Source organism: Charadrius vociferus, unplaced genomic scaffold, assembly GCF_000708025.1.
Source record: "Charadrius vociferus isolate BGI_N301 unplaced genomic scaffold, ASM70802v2 scaffold72, whole genome shotgun sequence".
Taxonomy (NCBI): domain Eukaryota; kingdom Metazoa; phylum Chordata; class Aves; order Charadriiformes; family Charadriidae; genus Charadrius; species Charadrius vociferus.
The window spans coordinates 2,266,106-2,280,744 of NW_009647830.1; the positions used below are offsets into that span (position 1 = coordinate 2,266,106).

At 39.3% G+C, this 14,639-nt stretch overlaps 1 protein-coding gene across 1 annotated transcript in view; it reads left to right on the forward strand.

The window, feature by feature from the left end:
- Positions 1-14,639, forward strand: part of FGD6 (FYVE, RhoGEF and PH domain containing 6) — a 71,159-nt gene that overhangs the window by 27,814 nt on the left and 28,706 nt on the right. The window contains 5 exon segments of the mRNA XM_009882648.1: positions 785-932; positions 4,337-4,398; positions 4,491-4,521; positions 13,088-13,239; positions 14,077-14,233. Of these exon segments, the coding sequence (XP_009880950.1) occupies positions 785-932; positions 4,337-4,398; positions 4,491-4,521; positions 13,088-13,239; positions 14,077-14,233 (550 nt within the window).

Consider the following 14,639-nt stretch of genomic DNA (forward strand, 5'->3'; position numbering starts at 1 on the left):
TTCCCTACCCCCTTTTTTATTTTCTGCCAGAATTGCATTTCTTGGATCTCTACTGAAGTTGTCAATGCTAGTTAGAGGAAGAATGTTGTGTGCCTGTCTCATGCTATTTCTGTATGGCAAATAAGGCTGAAGCTAATAAAAAGAGACCTCTATAATCATTGTACAGCAGCAGAACAAGGTTATATTTTATGGCTTTGACAGCTACCTGGAAGGTGTCTATCTCTGGGGGATGGGGGTTTTTGATCACAAAAGGTTCTGCTTTCTTGTTTTTAAGAAGAATTATTGGACAGAACGGTTATCCTATTGCCATCCCTGATGCAGTTGTTTAGCGTACACATTGAGAAAAAACCCTGTATATATACATGCGTCTAAATTTCAGAGAGAAAGCACTACTCTGAATACCATATGTGGAACAAGTCCTGATGCTATGAGATAGAGGAGAGCAAAATGGCTATGATCTGTCTTTATCCTTCTGGCACACAGGACAAATGTTGCACTATACGTGTACATAGCAATAAGGGAATAGATTTATCAAACTTTCCTGTCAGGCAAACTCTGATGGCCAAGAATAACATAAATACTGCAAAGGTACTGTGGCTTTTGCTCACTGTTAGCAAGCATTGTATCAATACTGGCATAGATAAAACATTGCATCTTCAGGTTACCCACTACTGTTTTCAGTGTTTCTGATACCAAGTAGACAATTTCTTGTGGGGTAAAACAGAAAGCTCTCTACATAAATAAAGTACAGTATGTTTATTGACTATATGTATTTTAATTTTAGGTCCTTAGAAGACCACCATAATCATCCTAATGTGGTAATGGGAGATCTTCAGTCAGATGATGAAGATATCATGAACAGTTCTGATGAAGATGATGACACAAATTCTGATTCCAGCAAAGGGGAGCCTGATCCTCAAGAAGATAAACAGGTATCTTTTTATCTTCTGAAACTGTTCCTTACTCTTGCACTATTTTGTAAGTTGTAACCTGTTGGAATATTTTCAAATAAAAAGCATTGAGTCAACATAACTTTATATATTTCTTTTCATCATTCTTATTGTTTTGTGGGCTTTTTTCTTACAATTTTAATTTGTGTACATTAATCTTTCACTGAGTCATGGAGCTGTAGGCCTGCCTACCTTGCCCCTCTAATAGACCCACATGCACAAATGCATGCTTAGAGATCTTCAGTTTTGAGACTTGTAAATACCTTTTAATGACGCTGTCTACCCCTCACAGATCCTAAAGCGCACAATGTCTCTTGTGCACTGAACATTTGTAATCAACTTTTGCTTTGTCAGCCTTGGTGAAGCCCAAGGAAAGGTGCCAGGTGAACGTTGCAAGGTTTGAGAAGATCCTTCCGAAAAATCTCTCAGAAGCTGTAGTTTTGCCTGGATGCTCCTATCCCAGGGGTCTCGGCCGTGCAGCAAAGGCTGTGTCCCAGTAACTGTTTCTGTGCAGACAGCTTTCTTGCGTTTGCAGGTTCTGCGTACTAACCTGCCAAATCACTGCTTAGTGCACAGGGGACAGATAACAACCAGTTTTTAATTCTTCCTTTTCAATGGTATGAAACACAAAGGGCTCAACCTGCCTTTCAGCATTTAAGTTCCTTAATTCACACCTTTGGTGCTGTGGAGAGACTATTGGTGTGTGTGCGAGAGACCTGTCGTTGGAGGGCTGCAGACCCACCTCTATGGCCCTTGGAGGGGTGTAAGCCACGCTTGACTGTTGTGGTTGAGGTCTGACCTCCTACTAGCTATTGCAAGTGCCAGCTTGGCATGATTTTCCCTGTTTTAACCTTATTTCTTCTTTGAATGAGTAGCAGGAAGATGGTGATAACTACTTAGAATGAAATGAAGTTCTGGGTGTCCTATCCCTCTCCTTGGGGACACTGGCTTCTTCTCCGTCCTGGATGCCCTGACACCAGCCTGCCCATAGACTCAGCACTAGTCCTGGCAACTCCCTTTCCTTGATAGTAGTTATATTTACTTCCTTCCCTTAAAAATGAAGAATCATTAAAAGGAAAAAAAAAAAAAGTACCGAGACTTTTTAGTACTGGAAGAGAAGACTTGATGATGATGCATCAGACCTGAATGTCATTTAACTAAATCTTCTGAAAAGAAAAAATTGGGGGAGGGAAAGAGAGTCAAGGGAAAAGCTTGTTCCTGTGAAACTAAGCAGGACTGTACCTGTGGAGAAGCTAACTTATTTGGGTGGCTCTAGAAATGCCCTCAACCTTTCAGGACAGAGTTTTACAGGAAAACGTTCCCATTATGAGGCTTCTCGGGCAGGTTTCACGCAGTAATTCAGCACTCGCTGTGAAGCATCTGCTTGTCGGCTTGCTTCAGCCGCCTGCGGCACGTGCAGCCGGCAGCTGGGGATTAACAGCAGCTTCCTAATGGGGAGAGCAGCTGCAGAGGAGAATGAAGCAGTCTCTGCATCAGTCATCAGCTGGGCTTGTTTTTATTTTTCCTTACCACAAGCATGTGGCTGGTTTGATGCTTTTTATGCATTAGAGGAGCTACGCGGTTCCTTCCCAATGCTGTGCCTGAGAGCCCAATTTGTATCCCTTCGTTTCTCCCATTAGAGACTCTCTTCAGCCCAGGGTATCTTTGGCTGAGCAAGTGCAAAGTGGCCTTTTCGGTGCCAGCTGGTATGTGAAAAGTCTTTTCAAATAGGGTGGAAAACAGACTGTGATATTTTGTTTTGTAATTGTTTAGTGTTAGCATCTTGTTCTCAAAATACTAATTTTCATCTCATTTGCAACTGTCAGCTCCACAGTGATGGCAGACACCTTGCTCTGCATAATTGAGTTACTTGTGAATTCAGTCTTATAGGGAGCGTGTCAGCTGTGCTTTCTAAAAAGGCATCGAGGCCTGAGGATAGGTGTTACAATCTCGCCTGAATCCAGTTGACCCTCACTGGGTAGATCTAAGTGGGTTTTTTGGCAATAAGTTCAATTTTAGAAGTAAAATCCCAGCTCTGTGGAAAAAAAAGTCTGTGTAGTACATGAAATAAATAAATAAATAATGTATTTTGCATATATGTGATGCAACACTAAATTATCAAATTTAGAAATGACTTTTAAGTTAGTAATTCAGCCTTGTGTCAATTACGTTCAAATGGAAAAATTAATTTAGATTTCTTTATTATTTTGAATATAACAATATTATTAAACCCAGCCTTTGAATATCATCAGTTCCGTACTTCAGTTTCCATCACTTAAGACCCATTTATAGGTTCAGAGTCCTAAAACTCCAGATGAATCTTGCACCACTAGTGCATATGAACCAAAGGTTCATATATGCAAGGCCACCGATATCAGTTTTTCTAGATAAAATGTTCAATGCCTTTATTATACTACTATGCTCAGTACAGCCTGCCCAGGACTTCCATCCCACTTGTGTTGTATATCCTGTGATGTTTCAGTGCTCCTCATCCAGGCTTTTTCTTTGCAGCCCATTGAAATGAAAGCCTGAATATCTAATAGATGTGGTGACAGCTGGGAGCAGAGGAGCATATGGCAAACCATGTGAGCTGTTACGGAGAAAGGTGTTTCATCTGAGGGAAATCATACATGGGACTTACACTGTGTAGAAAACATTTGCATCCTGACAGCTACCCCCTTCTGCTTTGCTATACCTGTTCCTTCTATCTGATGTTGAACAGTAGCACTGATTTTTTTCGAAGCCAAATTTGTGCACATAAAAAACGTCATCATCTCCAGGGTGTTTCAGGTAGACAACCAGGCTCACACTGCTACAGCTTTGCAGTATGGTTGCTACGTTTTTCAAGCAACTCCTTTAGTAGATGGTCAGAAGCTCACTCTTCAGTGGGATATTTTTCTTCTTTCGTCGTCTTTTTCAATAAAGAAAATGTGTATTTCTTCTAAGATGTTCCTGAAACCCATTTGAGTTTATTGCAAATATTACTGTTGTTGTATTAATCAGAAAAAAAAATTGAATAATATACAAATATTATCTGTACTTTACTACTTTCACTAACCAATAATTGTCACTTGCTAGGGCTTCATTTTTTTCTTATAGGCTTCAGTGCTTCCTGTAATAATTAAATAGAAAGGCTGATAGTGTTACAAAAACTACTCCTAGCTAACATTGTTGTTTCTAGCTACAAGCTAAATTGATTTTTCTCACAGATCCTGAAAAGCCAGAACATTTCAAAGCCAGGAGACTGCAAAGCAGTATAAAAGATTTTTATTAGAAATAACTATAGAATAATTACACTGAATTTAAGGAACTACTAGCCTGAAATTATTTTTACAACAGTTTTAGTAGGTGCATAGTATAACATATAATTTTATTTGCAGAGTAAGGCAGCTGGAAAGAAAACAAAGGTTTACCATATTGCCAAGGAGATCATGAGCTCAGAGAAAGTGTAAGTGTCAATGCTAAACTTAACAGCTATTCAGTTTATTTTAAGTGGGTAATTAAAATGTAACTATTTGCTTTTTCTTGCTTTTCTGATAGGTTTGTGGATGTGCTAAAGCTCTTACACATTGTAAGTATCAAAATAAAAAGCAGCTTACTCTTCTGTTTGTTTAATCCGTTGAAGTTCTATGTTTAGGCTTTATTGTAGTGAACATGACTTTTTTCTGCTGTGTCTACGTATTCAAAATATAAAAATAAATCTAATTAAGCAGGAGTTTAACATTTCAGATTTTATATAATAGATGAATATTTTGGTGGTTCTTTCTCCATCTCCTTAATTAATGTATGCCATCTTCCAGCTGAGTGGGGTTATTGCTTGAATATTGAAAATGGAATATATATCCATTTATGTTAATCAGCATCATATTTATAAACCAGCTTGTACCATAGCAACCAAAATACAATCTTTGGTTAGAATAACTTTTAAAGTAGTGGGGGGAAGCAGGAACAATTTACCTTTAGAAATGAAACATAAAAATACACATTCTTTAGGTAATCTAACTAATTAGCTCTGATGGTGCATCCATCACCATGGCAGCATATTTTTTGGGTTGCAATTCTTTGACAGATGCTTGCTTTCTGGTAGCAGCTGTGATTGCAGTATGTGCAATGTGTTGTCCACAGCAAGGGTTAAGTATTTAATCCATGCTTATGCAGACCAGTCATCTGGTAAACATGCTGTGTAGAAGGTGATAATAGTAAATGAATGAAGAATTTAGCTTTCTCTAGCTCCGTTTTCTGTCGACTTTTAACTGATATGTGTTTGTATCATTTTGGCACCCTATGAAGTGCAAGCACAGGGATTTTTTTCTTTGGTGAGTAGAAGTGGTTCTATTGCAAACAGATGCTTTGGTCTATCTTGGTCTCTTGAGAAGCGTGTTCTGTGAAACTCGGAACAAAGGCTCTTATAGATGGATGTATACAGTCCTGTAGTAGGGAGATCTTTCAGGAAACAAACCACTTACTGATTCCTCTATTGCTTTCCATTTTAGTAATTGATTTTCTTACTCTGTTCAAGCTTGTTTTTTAGAAGCTGGGTCGGCAGTTGCGGCCAATATATAATTTATATTCAACATGATTTTTCGTACAGAACTCAAGCTTAAATACTAGTTAAAAGGAAGAAAGTTGTCCTAATGAGTATAGACAAGTTTTAAGCTGTATGATTTTTATTCATCATATTTTTCAGGCATATAACTTACATCTTAAATGTGTCTTCACTTTTTGGTGTACCAGTTCTTCCAGTAACATCTGCAGTACTGGAAGAAAAGGCTGTTGGTGAGGAGGATGCAGGCAAGCAGAGGAAGAATGTGGGAGAGGGGAAATAGTGGGGAATTCAAGAAGTTTCTGGGATAAACTTAAGATTGTCCGAACAGTGTACATGTGCATGCTGTAGGATGTGTTTTGCTTTGTTTTAATGCATAACTCCCAACTTTATTCATGGAAGTATGCTAGTTTCTAGCTGCCAAATAAAAACCATTAGAAATGTTTTTGTTGGCTAGCAATAACAATCAACATGTATTCAGCCTAGTCTAACAGAGAGGATGCTAGGCCAGGAGTCAAGGAAATAATTTGTCCTCAGCTTGTCTGTTGGCCTGCAGCGTGAACCGTGGTGAGTGTTCTTGTCAGAGTGGGCACCAGTTTTGAGGCTGTGTGTATGTGCCTTCTGCCTGAAATAAAATTGCCTTACCAAAGAAAGGTTGCAGAAACACTTTTTTTTATTATTATTTTTTTTATTTCCACAGAGTGGTATGCCTGAGAATTTGTATACGTTCGTCACAGGCATTATTAAATCTGTTTATTTAATCATATGTTTCTTATGGATAGTATTTAAAAATTGATAAAACTATACTTTGATTCGTGTGCACTAAACCACTTTGGCTTACTAGCTTCAATGTCAGGATTACTAACTGCCAGTCAAGCAACCTCTGACAGATTTCTGGAATTAAAACTTAGATTCTCCCCAGGCTAGGCTGTTTTACCCATAGTAAAGATCTGATTGGTCAGGGGAGGCACCTTTACACCATCTGAACCAGTGGTTTTCCAAAGAGTAAATACTCAAAATCCAGTGACTAATTCCATCAGCGTTGATCTGAAATTAACAGTGTTCTGCTCAGTCTGTATTACCAATCCCAGTTAATGCAGCTCATGGCTTACTACAGTCAGGGAACTGGACTCTTGATGTCAGAAAAAGGTTTTGAAGTTGCTACAGCTTAGAGCATTTGAAGTGGAGTCTAAAGCAGTCGAGAAGGTGGGAATGTGATTGCAAACTGGTTACAAGTACCCCTGAATTTTTTTTTTAGCATTTTTTTTCTTTTATATTGACAAAGTCAAGTTAGGTGGAGCAATTCTTACAAGATACCAGGGTGCCGGCCTGTTTGGACACTGTCGCACTTTATAAGTACACCTGGTTGTTTCTGTTGAAGACAGACTACAAGAGTTCTCTAGAAAATGATACATACTTGGGAACACTTCTGTGATATGAAATAAGCTGGTCATACCAGAGATAACTGGCATTGCACACTGAGCTCTCTCAAATGTACTGGGTGAATGGGGTTGCGTGAGGGAGGAATCAAACATTAGATGTAATCTTGAATTCTCGGTATTTCTGTAACTATTGTAATGTTCTTTTAGAGGACAAAATTCCAGTAAAATGCTATTAGGAACTCCTGAGAACAAAAAGGCTTAAACCAAACCAGCTCATCGGTATGCATCTTTGTGAGATGGTCAATGCATGGCCTCCAGAGGGTAAAGGAGGGTTGAGAAGATGTGAGAAGTGCTGTTTCTTCCCTAAGGGCACTTGCAGGAAAAAAAAAGGAACGGGGTGAACTGGATGTAAAACATAAGTAACAGGAACAAGCTTGTCACTGCTGTCTGAGGTGCTCTGTGCCCAAAAAACATCTGGTGTTCCTGGAAAAGGAGTAAGGCAGGATTGGGGCCATATGTACTTCTTCATTGTGGGATTCTTTGGAAATGGGTTGCTTTGCACATGTGAGAGAACCTCCTCAGCAACACCCTGGTGCTGTAAGGGTGAGCTGCCTGGCTTGTTTGCTGTCATTTCTTTTGTCCGTTTTTGTTCTGAATGTTGTGGTTTTGCCAAAGCCCACCACTCTCTTTGTTCTCCCATCAGTTTTGATTTCGTTTCCCCCCAGCTGCTACGGCGTGGGCAGTGAGGCTTCTGGTCCAGCAGAGGAGCATGCTTTTGGGGATGGCTCCTTCCACTACAAGGCTCAGTGTGTAACTTTGCGCTGTGTAAGCAAAGAAAAGTTTAGGCCTGTGGGCTTCTGCATGAGCCTTTAGAGCTGCACTTCTGACTGAGACCCCTGTTCTGTCCTTATTAGGAGTCTGAGAGCAAGTAGGAGGTTGTCAGGAGGCACCTCTAACTTTTCTACAGGCACAAGATCAGCCTCTTACTGGAGAAGGCAGATAAGAGGTCAAACATCTTCTTTTTTTCTATTGTGTGTCTTTCCGTAGACATGAGAGTGAGAAGTTCAAGTTAAAAATGTTTTCATTTTTAGAAGAGAATTGCATAATTATATATATGCACACATATATATAAAAACTATATATAGAATAGTTTTTTACATCTATAAAAAATAGACTTTTTCTACATTGTAGCCAAATATTATGAAAAGTAATTCATAGTAGATTTGGTAAAAGGGTGTGATGTGCATATTGAGAAATAAAATAGCTATGGGTTTTGGAGCAAAGAAAGTCCTGACCTCTGGTCCTGGTTTACAGCTGACCTACTGTTTGGCTGGGAAATATTCTCTCAACCTCCAACTCTTTTTTCTCCAACTGTAAAGCTTCAATATTTGACCAGTCCGAGATGAATATGTTGATATATTTTTAGTCTGTGAAGTGCTTTGGAATTGCTGATTGAGGCATTTGGCAATGAATTGCAGCTGTAGTCATCTTATTAAAGAAGGTTAATGCAATAGTTTTGGTTTGGAAGGAAACGTCGTTCTACTACCCAGCCTATTTCTTGAAATAACATTCTGGGAATATGCCACAGTAAAATCATTGATTATTGTAAAAAATTGACTATCTTGTATCGTTAAAGACTTATAAATTATTTTACTACCTGAGAAAAAAGGTGTGGAACTATTTGGCAGCTTTCCAGAAGCAATATCATGTGTTTGAAAAATGTCACAATCCACACTTACTCATAGTCTTCATTAACTACCGTTGCTACAGTTTAACTGAACAGTTTATGGCTAATAGTCTAACTCTAGTTAAGACTGCCTATTTATGCTTTAAATAATATGTTTGTGAAATCTTCTGTAGCTGTATTCCTAGCAGTCATGTTTACAGTTTGTCACATATAGCCGCCTGGCTGTTCCCCAGAGCGTGAAACTTCCTCCCCTTCCCTCCTCCCCCCCGTAGGATGTGTGTCTGTGTGTTCCTTGAAAAGTGTCCAAGCACAAACATTTTTTTTTTTTTTCCTTAAATTAAACTGATATTTGAGCTATCTGCAGGTGTATTTAGCTGGGAGTTGTACCTCAGCGGAAGGGATTATGGCTTATTTTTGCTTTGCTGATGGTATGTTCTAGGAGAACGGATCCAAGATGAATATTGGTTGAAGCCTTAGAAGTAAAATTTGTGACCATGTTTAGATCATGTAGTTCTTTCTCTTCCAGTTAAATTTACAAGAAGCTTTAATTTCATCCAGTTGAAATTATATTTTTTTTAACTATTAGACAACTGAAGATGCACTTGACCTAGTCAGCAGCTGAGTGAGGGTTTAGTCCGGTCAGTGCCTATTCTGGTTTACAGCTAAACCTTGCTCCTTTGCTCCTTAGACTGACACGGGCAGGTCGCTTCGCAGCACGCTGGGAATCCTCCGGTGGAAAGAACTGAGAGGGATTGTGAGTCAGGGCCTTCACAGAGGGGAAGTGCGTGGGCTGGTCACAGATGATTCACAACAGGGTCAGAATTATTTCAGATATCGCAGCCCTTTGCTTATTTAAGGAAGCTGCATTGAAGGAGGGTCAAGAGGAAACAAAGGCAGCGACGGTGGTATCTTCCTGAAATATTGTTTAAAAGCTCCACAGCTCTAGGGGCAGTGTACACTAAGAATAAATAAAATTCCCTAAACATTTTCAAGTTGGGAATGTATTATCATGCAGTAATTCAGCAATAATATGTTCTCAGAAGCCTTTTAAAACTGTCTAAACTAGATTTTCATATGGACAAGTACCCAGTGGGGCTACTGTCTTAGTCTAGAATAAACTAAGACTGTTTCTGGTTTGGAAAGAATGTGCTTTGCAGGGACAGTGATGAGTGCCATCCTCTTAAAGTAGCTGTGTGAGCACAATTGCCTTTGCCTAAGCAGTAAAAAGTGGCATCAGAAGATTATTATTGGGCCAGAATATAATGTAGAACTAGAAACTGTAAACCAGCCCTTCAGAAAGTGTACAACAGCCTCCCCACTTCTGAAAGGAAAAATTATCCTGGTAAGAAGCTGGGATGATTCAGTATAACAAGCATAATCTTTTGTTTTCTGTCACGCAGCATGTGAAACTTTCATCTCGAGTTGCAAATGGTGTTTTTCAGTGAAATAAGCACATTAATTCCAAAGCATGGCAAGTTTGTTTTAATGAGTAAGATTGTAATATTTGAAAGACTCATTTTTAATTAGTAAATCTCACTCTCTCAAATTCACAGTAATGGATTGCTGCATTGCTTCAAACAGAATAATTTCTAGGACAACTCAGGTGATTGTCTTTGAACAGACTGATGAAAGCACTGCTCTTCAGCAGCATTACATAGTACTGTATGTGTCTAATATGAATCACTTCTTGCAGCTATATATAGATATTGGAGCAATGTATATGTTATTTGCAACAGCGATTCTGTTTTTATTTAGCAGTGAATGGATTTAGTTTTAGAAGGAATTGGTGCGTTAAATGACTATTACTGCAATTTCTAGTTTCTAAGTCATTCACCTCTTTGTATAAAAAGTTGTCCTTGTCTGAATACTTTCCCCCCTTTGGAGTGAAATTTCAGGGTTTACTTTTTAAGTTAACATATTTCACATTTGGTAATTAAACCAGACCTTTTCCATGTTTTGTCCTTTTGGGTAAGAAATTACTTTCTCAGAAGGCCAGTACCTTCAAGTGTAAACACTGTTAACTCTAGCCTTGTTACATTTGTTTGACTTTTCCTACCCCGACTCCTCAGGCATGTGCTGTTTGCCTTCAACTCTTAAGTTTATCTCAAGATGAACTTGGCATGACAGTTACTTCACACCCACTGCCAGGTTAAAAATAAATCTTAATATGATTACAGTGACAAATGCATTGTACTGCTTCTGTAGTGAAGACTTGATAATTAAAAAAAAAAAAAAGAAAAAGAAAAAAAAGTGTTAAAGTTTAGCTCTTTTGTTGTTTAGCAGGCTGGTTTGCATCATTTGAAAGCTTCACGTTATCTTTCTTCCCTGCGTTTCCTCTCTGCAGGGCTTCCTCGGTTTACTCAGTTGTGGAGGGGGATGGAGGGGGAGATGAAACAGTTTTGGTTGGCAGTTTTAATGATAGCCTTTCGTGGCGTGATCCAAAGCCTGATGAAACTGATGGACTTTGGATCAAGCTCGTTGAAAAACCAAACCTGTATTTGGAAAACATCCTGCAGGCTCTTTGAATGCTGTATCTAGAAGTTAAATAAATGCTCTTAACTAGGAATGACATTCCTGTCTTATCTACTGGTGCTTAAACCTGGCTCCCTGCTCTCCTTTTATTGTTTGGTCAGGGAAAAGCCTGGGTTGTTGATTATGCTACAGACAAAACTGCTTTTCTTTTCACCGTGCAAGTAGCACAATGTAACATTCGGATAAAATTCTTGTTTCATCCCATGGCGAAGTACATGCAGTATAGTGTGTGTGCATGTGATTGGGGGGGAGAATATTATCATAATATGATGATGCATTTTGCATGAAGCTCTCCAGAATGCCTCATTTGAGCTTTTGCCATTGTAATTCCATGTATCATTTCAGTGTTAAGCAATGCCCTAGGGTCAGGAAAACCCATAAGATGCAGCTGGTAGTTAACCTATGTGTCACTAGTCTGCATAGAGGATGTAAAACAGAACATTTCCATATGAATAAGGCCATCTGTTTTTTAACTCCCTTGCATTTAGTTCTCAGCCTTCCCCCATCACAGTCATCGCCCTGTATCTCCTTTCAGTTTCTTGTCATAACTCTGCCCAGTCCCAGCCTTGGTGACCCAGAGGGTCACAAAGCAAGAACCTGTGTCTGGAGCTCACGCTGCCCAGAGCTGATGTAATGAGGAGAGAGGGCAGGGGAAAGTTGAGACTTAAGTTTGAGAGACCCTAAATAGTGCCAGATGCTGGACTGATGAGATAGCTAGTAAGACCTGTGATAGTAGACCTGGGGAGGGGGAAGGAGGGGGCTTAATTTTTTTTTTTTTTCGTATTTTTCTTTTCCCCCCGCAACCTGAGAACCCTACAGATTTTCAAAGGCAGGTGCGGACCCCATGCACATTTAAAATATAACTCATCACTGTACTTAGGAACGCATTGTTTGGTCACCTTTTTGTAGCCACCTATAGATTGTGCACGCATTATCAGGTTTCAGCAGACGACAAACTTAAAAAGAGTTATTGCGGATTGTCTTTTTTCTACTCTTGCCCAAATTCACATGAGAGATGATAATACAGCACACCATCTAATTTGAATTTTCTTTTTTGTCAGTTTAGGCAGTGTTTGTTTTTCAAGTCAAATGCTAAATTGCTAACCTTTTCTGAATATTGTGTTTGCATGTTATTAACAAAAATACCTCACCTAATGGATGCTGATTTTCATTAGGGATACAATCTTGGCCGTACTGACTTTTGCGGGGCCAAGATTTTAATTCTGAATAGTTTAATGAGGACCAAAACACCTCACCTCTGTCCCGTTGGGAGCTGGTCATAGCACAAATATGCTACAAGAAGATCCTTCAACTGTAGGTGGGGTTTTCCTCCTCCCTGTAAATGTTTTGAAGGTACCAGTGTCGTTTGTTTTGAACATTATTATTAACATTTGAAATCTTATGGTTCCTGTGTGTTGTTACAATATATTTTTGTCAGGTGTTAATTTTCCTGTATATAGGAGAGCTGCTGCATGTAGTAACTTTGTGACACTACATTTTAATCCAAAAGGCATGTCTTCTGAAAGGGCGTTTTTAGATGACTTACGAAAATTAGTATGGTTTTAAAATAAGATACTATGACTGTATTAGCTGATACAACATTTTTGCTTTTTTACCCAAATCTTAGCAAGAAGATACTCGAGGCTACCATTATGTTTGCCGTTAGAAGCTTTTTAACCCCTATGGTTTCCTTGTATGCAGTACCAGCACATTTCTTTAAGGGCATGTTATAAAAATAACGAGCAACTCCTATAGTATGCATACAGGAGCATAGAAAGTAAAGCTGCAGCATCAAACCAAAGGGATTAAGGCAGTCCCAGGGGGGTAAGTTGAAGCTGCAGAGAAACATAACCCAGATGGTACCCGCCTTCCCTTCGGTAATAGGGAGCAGCGCCTGGAATGTCTGCAGAGAGAACACCGTTGTCTGTGTTGGTGTTTTGAAGGCTGTTTGCTCATGGGAAGGGGGGTTTCTGTCCTCTTTGTACTCCGGCAGGATTTCCGGGACGCTGTGGCACATGCCTCTAGGCAGCTTGGAAAGCCAGTGATTGAGGACAGAATCCTGAATCAGATCCTGTACTACCTACCTCAGCTGTACGAACTCAACCGGGACCTCCTGAGGGAACTGGAAGAACGATTATCTCACTGGTGACTATCAATAAAGGGATACCACTCCTTTGATGTTGTTGAAATTTATCTGTGGGGCTTATGTGACTCCGTGTGACCACGGTTCGACTCTTGTTTGTGTTTCACATGCCTTCTTAAATGACAGAATTGACTTTGAAAGTATGGGAGATAATTTTCCGGTTAGATGTACTTTTTGCCATTTAGATGTGCCCAGAAAGGTCCAGAAGGCACGTCAGTACATGTTTTTAGCAATCCCACTTTTTTATTTAAAATTTCATTTTTAATTGAAAGTTCTGGTCCCTGCATGGGCATGATAAATAGACTGGTTTCATTAGAGGAAAAGGAGGCTGTCCTGAAGACCAGTTTGCATTTTAAAGGTAGTTGAAATCTGCCAGACACAGAGCTGATTGACAGCCACTATCCCATTGAAGTCCATTTTCAGTTACACTGGTGGCTGGATCTAAATCGGCTATACAGAGCCTACTGACAAAGGCACTGAGTTGGGTAAAGACTGTAATCCCATATTTGCTGTTAAGGGATGGAGACTGCATCTTGAAATTTGAAGAGCAGTCTCCTCAGAAACCCAGCTTGTACTAAAGTGTTCAAACTGTTCAAGACCATTTTAAACGGACTGTGTATTAAGCGGTTTTCATCTAACACTAAACTGGTGTGTCAAGGTGTCCCTGGTAAGGTTTTTCAGAGTAGCTACTGAGATGGATGTCTATCTGCTGAACTGTAATCTTTTTGTTCAGAACATAAACTAGCACATCTTACTGTGAAAAAGATGGATGTTCTCCTTTCCTGTTAAGATGTAGGCTCTTTTTAGGTCTTTCTAATTCCTCTGTTTTTTGTTTCTAGGCTCGAACATCAAAGAATTGCTGATATATTTGTTAAAAAGGGTCCCTACTTAAAGATGTATTCAACTTACATCAAAGAATTTGATAAAAATGTTGCACTATTAGATGAACAGTGTAAGAAGAATGCAGGTTTTGCTTCAGTAGTCAAAGACTTCGAGGTACTGTAGTCTCCTGTTTTGGGGCTTTTCAGCAGTTGTGATCCTCCATAAGGCTTTAGAGACTATCCTCCAATTTGTTTGGTTTTTCTTTTTTCCTTTTTTTTTTTTTCCCCCTGCAGTCTTGGCTTAAGATTTAGTAGGGTGGAAGCAGAAAGAAGTAAATTCAGATTTTGTGAAGTAACTAGTGATCTTTGGCTACCACTGTGAGATGTGATAAAGGACCTTGATTTTCAGAAAATGCAGCACTTGCTACAAATTATATCAAAGACACATTAACAAAATCTCTAACTGATTTTTTTTTTAGTTTTGCCTCCTCATCTTACTATGCACCGATTAACTGTCCTATTTGAACCAGGTTGATTTTTCTACCACATCACAGGGTGGTAGCTTACTCATGGGAAGAGCG